General features: G+C 48.4%; 1 protein-coding gene across 2 annotated transcripts; it reads right to left on the bottom strand.

Moving 5' to 3' along the window:
• Nucleotides 1–1,516: 1,516 nt before the first annotated feature.
• FANCG (FA complementation group G) lies at nucleotides 1,517–7,997 on the bottom strand. Of its 2 annotated transcripts, none has more exons than XR_013814531.1 (14): nucleotides 7,529–7,997; nucleotides 7,233–7,323; nucleotides 6,676–6,807; nucleotides 5,971–6,179; nucleotides 5,178–5,313; nucleotides 4,902–5,032; nucleotides 4,655–4,801; nucleotides 4,378–4,529; nucleotides 3,793–3,859; nucleotides 3,256–3,545; nucleotides 3,056–3,102; nucleotides 2,709–2,864; nucleotides 2,148–2,239; nucleotides 1,517–1,991 (listed from the first exon to the last, which is right to left on the bottom strand). XR_013814531.1 is itself a non-coding variant. In XM_079790738.1 (14 exons), exons 1-14 carry the CDS (start codon nucleotides 7,622–7,624, stop codon nucleotides 1,886–1,888), a joined length of 1,884 nt encoding a protein of 627 aa, XP_079646864.1. In that variant the 5' UTR covers nucleotides 7,625–7,997; the 3' UTR covers nucleotides 1,517–1,885. The 2 variants fall into 2 exon arrangements, 1 of the variants encoding a protein (XP_079646864.1); XM_079790738.1 differs by having other exon boundaries at nucleotides 2,148–2,271.
• Nucleotides 7,998–11,371: the final 3,374 nt, after the last annotated feature.

The following is an 11,371-nucleotide window of genomic DNA, read 5'->3' as shown; positions in this document are numbered from 1 at the left end:
CGCCCGCCTCTCGGCGCCTCTCCCCAGCAACCCACGGGCCAGAGCCAATCAGAAAATTCGCTTTGGCCTGGCTCCCGCCTCAAGTGTGCATCTCCACGTCAATTGGCCGCAACACTACGCTTCCTCGACGGATTGGTATTCTCAACCAATCAACGAAAGGAATGGGACCAGATCGACTGGCGGAAGGAGGGTTCAATCTCTTAGAGGCGGTCTCTCCCACTTGGCTCCAGCTCATTGGCTCCTGAGTTTATCCTGCTGGAAAAACCTGGCACAATGGATTGAACCCTTGTATTATTGTAGTATTAACCTACACATCTATCTTTTTCCAAAATGAGGATTCACCCTAACCCCTCTCCTTGCTCCTTCAAAATGCTAGCTCAGGCCACCCCTACTCTGGACCCTTTTGAACTAGCACTGCAGCTCTCAATCCACTCTATTTTAGTCATTGCACCCTCTGGTTAACGCTAGTCCCACGAGGCTTTACAGTTCTTAGGTGCTTGGAGGTACATTCTTCCTCTTACCACTGGGTATGAATATTAATGATTTGAGGATGGAGGGCACCAAGTCCAGAGAGAGGTCAAAAGGCTACCAAAGAACACACCAGATTCAAGAGAGCCCAAAGCAACAAGAAAATTGCATGCTGAATTGAAGTCTTTGGGCCCAAAATGCCAGCTAGCCCTGACTATATTCAACAAGCAGCTTTGGTAGCTCGTTAACTTGATTCATCCTTCAGGCACATTTGACTGAGGCAGTCAACTCTCAAATTCCTAGAATTTGGGATTAAGGAAGGGATGGGAAGTCAATCTGAGAGACTCAGGTTTGCTTGTCTCTCCCCTCTAAGAATCAAATACCTGCCCTTGTCATGGAAGGCCTGCCTAGACCACTGGTCAGCAAACTGCGGCTTGCAAGCCACATGCGGCTTGTTTGCCGCTCTGTTGACTAATGAGTTTGCTGACCACTGCCTTAGGGAAAAACACTTAAAAAACATTTTAATAATGTACTAATGTCTTTAACCTGAAGTCAAAAGTTCTGAGTAAGGGTAATGCTTTATGCAGTGGTCGGCCAACTCATTAGTCAACAGATCGGCAAACCACATGTGGCTCGCGAGCCGCAGTTTGCCGACCACTGGCCTAGACCACCTTGCAGACCCACCTCCACTCATTCTGTCAACTCACACAGGATCTTGGGGCTTGGGCCTTTGCTTTTAGGCCAGTGATGGGCAACCTTTTGAGCTTGGTGTGTCAAACTTCGCCAAAAAACTGAGCATAACTCGGGTAGTGTGTCACTTTGAGGAAAAAACATTATTTCACAAATGTTTCATCCTCAGGAGCAGCAAATGTTTCATCCTCGGCATGTGGCCGCCTCAGCGGCCACGTGTCATCAGAAATGGCTACTGACACGCGTGTCATAGGTTCGCCATCACTGTTTTAGGCAATAGAAAGGGCTAAAGTCTGCTTTCTGAGTAAGGATTCCTCTGGCCCTTTCTTCTACCCCAGACCTCAAGTCATAAGGTAGATGATGTTGGGAGATGGCACCTTAAACAACCAGCACTCAAATGAATCAGACAGCTGTGTATGTAGTATATGTAATAGGCAGACAAGAGATAGATATGAGGTTTTACTCAACACAAGAAAAGGAGAAACAGGGAAAAAGGTACTTTGAGCAAAGTCAATGCCTTGTTGGGGGGAGGGGTATCTCTGGAACCAGATGGCAATAACAAGGCCAAAAATTTCTTCAGGAATATCACCAACCTTTCAAAAGCTGGACATATATGGGAATGGTCAGCTCCAAACACATTCCCCAAGGAGGGTAAAGCAGAAAGCCCTCCCCACAGAAAAATGGCCCACTAGGGCCCCAGCTCAGATTCTTCTAAACTTGGCAGTTACTAGTTACAAGGCTCCAGTAGAGATGTCCGAAAATCTTCAAGAAGGGTTTCATGGTCCGGAGGACGAATCCAGCTCAAACAGGTTTCAAGGTACAGGGGGAGAGACCTGGAGAGCAAGAAGGGTGAGGTCTAAGAGTAAAGGGTAGGCAGAAGGTTGGGCAGCCACTCCCTCCCTTTCATTCACCACCACACACCCCAATAGGCCCAAGGATTCCAGGACACCAACTGCTCCTAGACCCAAGCCAGCGGGCCTCAACCTCACCATGTAGCGTTCTCCTGTGGCAACTTAGTTTGGGCCTCCAGCTTCCGCCAAAGAGCAGTGGCCTCATCCCTCCGATCCAGTCTCCTTAGAGTCTGAAGCAGGTGAAATGAAGCATCTCCATTACCTGTGGTCCCACCCCAGAATACAGAATCTTAGAACTTGACCCAGTCTTAGGCATCATTTTATAAAAGGCAAAACTGAGGCATAAAGCAGGGAACTGTCTTGCCTACAGTCACATACTAAACCAGGAGATTATTCCCAATCATTCCTACCCCTAAGCACTGCCTGCCCAGGATAAAGGGCTCAACTAATTCTGCTCCTGCCCAACACACTCCCAACACCATCACTGTCTTTGTGTCAGAGGACATTGGGAAGAGTGGGGAACTCTTAGAGGCCTTCATACACACTTGTATGTCTTGTGTACGTCTGTATATATCCCTAGTTATATACAGCACAATCCCATTCACCCCTCCTATCTAGGAACATCACTCAGTACCTCCCTCATGAGCCTTTACATCCTTGTGCATCTATGCATAGCTGATGTCATGCAAATATACATACCTGGACACACCTGCACACTGAGGAGGAAGTCCTGTAGTGCTTTGGTATCCTGGCCACTGGCCACCCATTCTAGTCCACGACTAATCAGGGCAGCTGCCCGAAGATGTTGTAGTGCCACATCTGACATACACCCCTGTTCACAGTTGGAAGCAGGCCCTGGGGATCCCCAAAGTCAAGAAGTGTGTTACCAGCCACAAAGTTACTAACTAAACCCCAAGCCCCCTCTATATCTTGTGTCCGGAGTCTCTTTCTCTTAAATCTCCTGTTGGGCTGGGACACGAGTAGAGGGAACTGATATCCACTACCACCACTTCCAGGAGGGAAGAGGAAAATTGAGTCTAGATCACCTTGTTCTTTATCCTTAGGGGTGCACCGGAAGAGCAGCTCAAGGCACCTGAAGTGGGACACAGAACAGGGGTAAAGAGGAGTCAAGCTCAGAAACTCTGGGGTGAATAGGTAAGAATGGAGCTCACCAATTCAGGTCCCAATGAGAAAATTATCCCTCCACACTTCCCCAAGGGCCCCCTGGTTGGCTTCCTGGGCTCACCGGCTAAATTCACTAATTGCTTGTTTTGGGTCTCCTAGTTGCACCCAGGCTTGTCCCTGAAGCAAGTAGGTGGCAGAGGCCCAGGGTGGGCAGTGTGGTGACTCCTCGGTTCCTTTCCTGGCATTTTTCCACAGCCAGGGCATTTTTGGAAGCAGAGATGATGTACGGCTCAGCAGCTCCTCACATACGGTTAAAGCATCCTGAGCTTGGCCTGCCTGGATCAGTGCTGCTGCTGCCTCCAAGAATATCTCAGGCATACACAGCCCTCGAGGGCAGGGGAGTGGAGAAAACTGGGGTGGAGAGAAAGATGCAGTGAGCCACCCCCCCCAACCTCTGGTAGCACATGGAAACCACCCATTGCTTGCTGCCCTGGATCCCCTGTTCTGGGAAGCCTTACTGGTCTGCTCCCTCTACTCCCTAGACTGGTCAGACAGAACAGCAGAGGGAAAAACAGAAAACAGCAATCCTGCTCTCTTCTAAAGGAGACTCCAACTCTTTCCCCACCCCAACTGTAGAGAACCTTGAAGATATACCCACCTTTGGCTCCCAGCCATCCAACAACAGGGCCAGTAGGTCCAAGTAATGCTCTACAGCATCCTCTGTCCTGAGGAGTCATAGCCCATGAGCCTTACATTAGATCCTTGCAGGGACCTCCAAGGACTCCTAGCTAAGGGAAGGATGCTCAAGGGTCCCGGGGAGTGGGTGGTCTTGTGGCTCCAACCTTGGCTAAGTATGGATATACCCTACTTACAGAATAGATTTGGGAGGAGACTTCAGAGTTTTAAAGATATAGGTTAGTACACACACAATAGAGGGGTGGGGGCATATGCTGGGGGACGGGAATGGGCCGGGAGAGGTCAATGGGGGGAAAAGGAGACATATGTAAAACTTTCAACAATAAAGAATTTTAAAAAGATAAACCTGTACAAATTTTAAAAAACAAAATAATAATATACAGGTTAGTGTCTGGGAGAAGAGTTCAGGTCCAGTGGCAAGGCATGATGTTGAGGAGTGGGGACCTAGGTCCTGCCACTGATTCATCCATCCCTCTCACTCACAAGAACAGAAACAGAGGTATCAGAAGTGGGGAGAGGAGCTCGTGTGAGCAAGGCAGGACCTCACCTTCCCGTCTGTAGGCATCGGCGGGCTAGCAGGTGTTTGACCTGGCTCAGTGTGCCACAGTGAAGGGGGGAGGCAGGGTCAGGTTGTGGGAGTAGCAGCTCCACCTCAATAAGAAAATGGGGGACTTCAGAGCTAGGAGTGACACTCAAGGCCTAAAAGAGACAAAATGAGAAAGTATATCTACAATCTTTTAGAGCCATGCTTCCTTCCACTTGACTAAATGCCTCACACAAGCACCTCAGCAAGCCCCCTATCCTCAACTGGAATAGTTCCTTACCTCAACCAGAAGCTCCAGACTCTCCAGCTCTGCTGCTGTGTGCCCCAGTTGCTGATACAGCCTAGAGGCCTCCAGAAGCGGGGGACCACAGATTAACCCCCCTTTCACGGCTGCAACCAAGTATAGCAGAGCTCTCTGTGGATTGCCCTAGAGGGGTGAGAAGACGCAAGCCTCAGCCACCCTCACAAAGAAAAAAGCTGTCCATAACACCCATGGTTTCCCCAACCCACCCTAGCACTTTCTTTACCATCTTTCGGAGACAGGTCCCCAGCGCTGTGTACACCTGGACCAACACAGGCCGTGGGCATAGACCTGAGGCTGCTTCATGCAGGCTGCTCAGTGCCCTGGGCAGGTTTCCTGCGATCAGCTCCTGGAGGCCTGAGAGCAATCAGGGTGTGAGCTTAGAGAGGCCCATAAGACATGAGTTAAACAGATTTATACATAGAACATGATAGGAAAGTCATGAGGCTAGAGACCCCTTAAGATGGGGAATGGGGAGGAAGGAATGAGTCAGACTGCTGACCTTGGCGATAGGCAAATGCTGTCAGAAGGACATCCCTCAAGCCTTGGGCATCCTGCAGGGTCAGTGGGTCATCTGATTCCTTAGCTGGGGGGCTCCAAGTTTTTAGATGGAGCAGCAGGTCCTCAGAGGACCCATTCTGGGAGAGAAGGACAAAGAGGATCCAAGTCTGTAACTATTTCTTTTTCTGTTTCAGTCTACCCTGGCTGGACCTTGAATTCAAGGGTCCTTCTGAGTCCTGTTCCCCCAATTCTAAGAGATAGCTGTGGGGAAAGGATAAAGGGAGGAAGAAAAACCAATGATCACCTATTCTAGTGAACCTCCTCACTCAGGATAAGCCTGTGAGGACACCGGGCAAGGACCATGTTTGAGTTATTGCTGAAAAGACAGACTGGGAAGTGACTTCTGCAAGGACACGAGAACCCTACCACCACCCAAGATTAAGTGTGATTTTTATTGACTTTTTTAGAAAGAGAGGAAGGGAAAGAGAGAGAAGCATCGATTTGTTTTCCCGCCCATTTATGCATTTATTGGCTGACTCTTGCATGTGCCCTGACCGAGGAATAAACCCACAACCTTGGTGCATCAGGATGCTGCTCCAACCAACTGAGCTAACTTGCAGGACATAAGCTACTTTTAAAATGCTCCCTAGAGAACCCCTCCAATGAGCGACCAACCAGAGCAAGGTCACCTAAGATTCCTTGAGAGAACCCAGCAGCCTTTCCAGCACAAAATGATCCTACGACAGCTGGGAGGAGGGAAAAGTCCCTTAGATCCAGGTCACTTCCCAAATTACCTGGCTGCCATTCAGGGTCTGCAGCAGCAAGGTCAGGTCCCCAAGATGGTCAGTGCTCAGCCAAAGGGCAGCCTGCAGGCCAGCCAGGTGGTGCAGGGCAGAGAGCAGCTCCGGCAGAAGGGAGGAAGCATGGAGGACGGAGTTCCACAGGCCCCTGGGCCCGAACCCAGATTCTAGCCTGGGCCCCACCTGTTTCTGGGTCTCCAGCACTGTAGAGTACACACACACACACACACACACACACACACACAGAGCTGAGATAGGACCTCATCTCTGGCTTTTCTTTTTTACAGTAGCCCAAAGACCACCAAGGTGTTCCTGGTCTGAGGAGCACATGGAGGATCAGAGAAGCGCATCTCTCTCTTTTTTTTCTTTTTTTTTTTAAATATATTTTATTGATTTTTTTACAGAGAGTAAGAGAGAGGGATAGAGAGAGTTAGAAACATCGATCAGCTAGCTGCCTCTTGCACACCCCCTACTGGGGATGTGCCCGCAACCAAGGTACATGCCCTTGACCGGAATCGAACCTGGGACCCTTGAGTCCGCAGGCCGACGCTCTATCCACTGAGCCAAACCGGTTTCGGCAGAGAAGCGCATCTCTCTTCATGGAGGTGGCAGATTATGTTGCTCCTCCCATCCCCCTTGCAAGGACTGAAACCCAGACTGAGGCTGGCAGGGGCATGGGAGACATTCTGAGGCCCTCACCTCTCTCTAGGCCCCTTTGGATATCCTGTGCCTGGTCCTCAGTGAAACCCTGGGCCAGGCTTGCCCTCAGGGTAATGAAGTTGCAGATGACCGTCAATTCCAGGGGGAGAACAAGAACAGCTGCAGGGAGTCCTAGAGCAACAAATGCTGGTCTCACAGGCTGTTCCCCCATGAAAGAGTCCCTACACACCCCACCTCCACCAAATGGCCTCAATAAAGAACGCACCCTTTAAAAAAGAAAAAACTCTTTGGGCAGAGTTTGGAAAGGGCAAAAAGTTCTCCAGATTAGACCATTCTGGGAACCACATCTTCAAATGCTGTTCTGTGTGTGTGTGTGTGTGGCCAGTAGATTCACTTGTACAAAGAAGATGCACTCCCTGTGTGTGCCATAAACAGCCCCCCCCCCCCACCCATCCTGAATAATCGCCTCAATCCCAGAAATGGTGAAGAGGTTCTGGCTGTGGAGGGGCAGGAGTGTGTGTGTGTGTGTGTGTGTGTTGGGGGTGGTGGTGGTGGTGGGTGTTTGAACTGACCATCCTGGAGAGGACCCCTCTTACCCTGCAGACTATGGAGGAGTCCTCTGAGCCCTTCCAGCGCATCTTGAGCCAACTGCTGTCGCCTGGGTGACAGACCCAAGTCCTGAGCCACCTGCCAAACATGGGGTGTAGAGTCACTAAGAATAAGCCATTTCCTCTACTCCTGCAGCAGTGGCAAGGGATGTCGTTTTCCAGTCATTTCTGGCTTTAGGAGGAAGTCAAGCTCAGCCCCCTCCCCAGTGCCTGGGGTAAGTCCACAGCAAACCCTCTTTCTGGTATTTTGGGGCTGCAAAGCGAGACCCAAGCAACCACGTTACCTTGGCCTGTCGAACTAGCTGGTCGTTCTTTTCCCTCCACAGGTCCAGGCAGTTGGCTTGGGGCACTGAGGAGCCCAGAGGGGTCTGATGGGACATGGCTGGGCCCGGGAGAGGGCTGCGAAAGGGTAAGCCTGTCCCCACCGCAGCCGCCACCTAGGGGGAGGGGCCGTGCACGCTCTCCTGGCGGCCCCGCCGGGCTCTCACCCTCGCCTCTAGTTGGCTGCGCCGGCAAGACTCTCAGCTGCGGTTGGTCGTCTCCGAGGCATACTCCCCCGCGGGAAACTCGAAAAAGAAACGATTCCGGACAGGCCAGTGAGGAAGGCAGAGGCGGGCCGGAGGCCGGAGGCGTGTCTCAGAGAGGAGTTCTACCGCTCGCCCTTCCACCAGCTGGACTCTCGCGCCGAGGCCTTAAGAAATCGATATTGAAAACAGCCCGCGGGAGCGCTTCCCTCGCGGCCACACTTCCAGGTCTGCTGGTTTCCCCGCCCTCTGCGGAGGGCAGGCCGTGCGGTGCATTCTGGGAATTGTAGTACCGCCGAGAGAAGCTAGAAAAGTTGGGCCGGGAAGAAAGTGTCTCCAAAAGGAACCGGCGGGAGACCAAGGCCCTGGGTATTCGGGCCATCCTTTTTCTGTTCACCATAGAGCATCAACACTCTCATCACAGTCGGCTCAACCGCCTGCAGTCTGACTGCTGGCAGCGCGCCCTGGCCCTGTGTTTGCACAGCCTGCACTGCTGCTCACAGGTATAGTACTTGCCCAAATCCTTTCAGCAAATGGAGCCAGGAGACTTGGCTATCTATATGCAACAAACAAAAACGAACTGCGACCATTACCACACATAAGTGGGAGGTTGGACTTCATTAAAATGAAAAACTCTTACGTTACAAAGACACCATCAAGAAAATTCAACCACAGCCTGGCCTGCGTGGCTCAGTGGTTGAGCTTCGATCTATAAACCAGAAGGTCATGGTCCAATTCTGGTCAAGGACACATGTCTGGGTTGTGGGCTCCATCCCCAGTGTGGGGCGTGCAGGAGGCAACTGATCAATGATTCTCTCACATCATTGATCTCTCTCTCCCTCCCTCCCTCTCTGAAATCAATCAAAATATACACTGAGTGGCCAGATTATTATGATCTCTGAATGCATAATAATCTGGCCACTCAGTGTATATTTATATATATTAGAGGCCCGGTGCATGAATTTGTGCATGGGTGGGGTCAGGCCAGCCTGGCCAGGGGGAGGGGACATGGGTGGTTGGTCCGCCTGTCTGGTGGTCAAACTCCTGGTCGAGGGGACAATTTGCATATTAGCCTTTTATTATATAGGATATACACTGAGTGGCCAGATTATGCGTTCAGAGATCATCATAATCTGGCCACTCAATGTAAAACAAGGTAAAAAACCACCATTCTCCAGAACATTATCCCAATCCATTGAGATTCTGCTTCCTGGCAATTGTTGACAGTTTGGCTCAAATAAACTCACAAAAATTCTTTACAGGTTTAAATGTTTTTACATTAACAAAATCCTCCTAAGAGAAATGAAAACAGACTTGTATGCAAATGCTCACAGCAGTTTATTTTGTTGTTGTTAATCCTCACTGAGGATATATTTTTTCCCCATTGATTTTTAGAGAGTGGAAGGGGGAAGAGAGACACAGAGAGAAACATCGATGTGAGAGAGACACGATTGTTGCCTCCCGCACAGGATGGAACCTTCAACCAAGGTACATGCTGCGACCCGACCCTTCAGTCCTCAGCCAGGGCGCTCATAGCAGTTTTTAAAAACATATTCACAATAGCTTTTAAAAACTGGAAATAACCCAAATGTCCATCAGATCATAGCTATGCAATGGAATATATGACTCAGCAATAACTAGGGGCAAAAAGTGATAATGCACCAACAGGGATGAATCTCACAACCTTATTCTAAGTCAAAGAAGCCAAACCAAAAGACCACACATTGATTGCATTCCATTAATATGAAATGTCCAGAAAAGATAAATTATAAAGACAAAAAGGGTGGGATTGGGGATTGATTGTAAACAAAGGCAGGGAATTTGTGGAAGTGATGAAAATTTTCTAAAACTAAATTGTAGCACTTGATAATAGTTTCTTACATATGATATGAAGAGAACAACGTGGCAAAAGAAAAAATAGAATGAAATGAACTTCATCAAAACTTTTTTTTTTAATATATTTTATTGATTTTTACAGAGATGATGGGAGAGGGATAGAGAGTTAGAAACATCGATGAGAGAGAAACATCGATCAGCTGCCTCCTGCACACTCCCCACTGGGGATGTGCCTGCAACCAAGGCACATGCCCCTGCCCGGAATCGAACCTGGGACCCCTGAGTCCGCAGGCTGACGCTCTATCCACTGAGCCAAACCGGTCGGGGCTCATCAAAACTTTAAAATTTTATTTTATGTGCTATATAAATAGGTTAATTAGCAGTATAACTAAATAGTAAGGCTGCCAGTCTCCTTCAGACAAATGAACAAACAAAACTTAAAAATTTTGTGCTTCAAAGGACACTGTCAAGAAACTGAAAAGAGCCCTGACCGGTTTGGCTCAGTGGATAGAGCATCGGCCTGTGAACTGAAGGGTCCCAGGTTCAATTCCAGTCAAGGGCATGTACCTTGGTTGTAGGCACATCCCCAGTAGGGGGTGTGCAGGAGGCAGCTGATTGATGTTTCTAACTCTCTATCTCTCCCTCTCCCTTCCTCTCTGTAAAAAACCAATAAAATATATTTTTAAAAAAAGAAAATGAAAAGATGACCCACAGAATGGATAGAATATTTTCAAATCATATACGTGATAAAGGACTTATATATCTAGAATATATAAGCAATGCTTATAACTCAATGATAAAAAGAAAAGCCAATTAAAAAACAAAGGATCTGCTCGGCCTGCGTGGCTCACCTCTGAACCAGGAGGTCAATTCCCCGTCAGGGTACATGCCCGGGTTGTGGGCTCAGTCCCCAGTGTGGGGCATGTGGGAGGCAGTGATCAATAATTCTCTCTCATCATTGATGTTTTTCTCTCTCTCTCCCTCTCTGAAATCAGTAATATATGTATGTGCACACATAGATAATATAAATAATAAAATAAAAGGTGCAAACAACCCAAATGTCCCATCAGTAGATGAATAAACAAAATGTGCTATATCCATACAATAGAATTGACCACAAAAAAACAAAGTACTGTCAAAACCGGTTTGGCTCAGTGGATAGAGCGTCGGCTTGCGGACTGAAAGGTCCCAGGTTCGATTCCGGTCAAGGGCATGTACCTTGGTTGCGGGCACATCCCCAGTGGGGGGTGTGCAGGAGGCAGCTGATCGATGTTTCTCTCTCATCGATGTTTCTAACTCTCTATCCCTTTCCCTTCCTCTCTGTGAAAAATCAGTAAAATATATTTAAAAACAAACAAACAAACAAAAAAACAAAGTACTGATTCATGCTGCAACATAGATGAACCTTGAAAACATTAGGTTGAGTGAAAGAAACCAGATGGTAAAGACCACATATGAATCAATTTATATGAAATATCCAGAATAGTCAAATCCACAGAAACAGAAAACACATTAGTGGTTCTCAGAGGCTGGGGGCAAAGAGGATTACAAGTGACTACTAATGAATAAGTGATTTCTTTTGGGGGTGATGGAAATGTTCTAGAAATAGTAGTGATGGTAAGACATTGTAAATGTACTAAGGGCCAATGAATTGTACACTTTTGTTTTCAAGAGAACATTTATTAGAACAAATTACAGAGGTAGAAAAAGTAATTCCTAGAAGAAAAGGGCTTAGGAAATGAGTTATGGAAGTAAAGGAAGGGCCCT

The sequence above is a fragment of the Cnephaeus nilssonii genome (assembly GCF_951640355.1).
Source record: "Cnephaeus nilssonii genome assembly, chromosome: 14".
Taxonomy (NCBI): Eukaryota; Metazoa; Chordata; class Mammalia; order Chiroptera; family Vespertilionidae; genus Cnephaeus; species Cnephaeus nilssonii.
The sequence above is the reverse complement of the archived record's forward strand: the minus strand, read 5'-3'. Positions and strand labels throughout refer to the sequence as shown.

Bases quoted from the DNA above. Each gene is read 5' to 3' on its own strand.
- FANCG (XM_079790738.1), bottom strand. From the start codon at position 7,624: ATGTCCCATCAGACCCCTCTGGGCTCCTCAGTGCCCCAAGCCAACTGC. The intron at 6,180-6,675 runs GTGAGGGCCTCA...TGTACTCTACAG, and splicing joins CCAAAGGGGCCTAGAGAGAG to TGCTGGAGACCCAGAAACAG. The intron at 4,802-4,901 runs GTAAAGAAAGTG...TCACCCCTCTAG, and splicing joins GGACCTGTCTCCGAAAGATG to GGCAATCCACAGAGAGCTCT.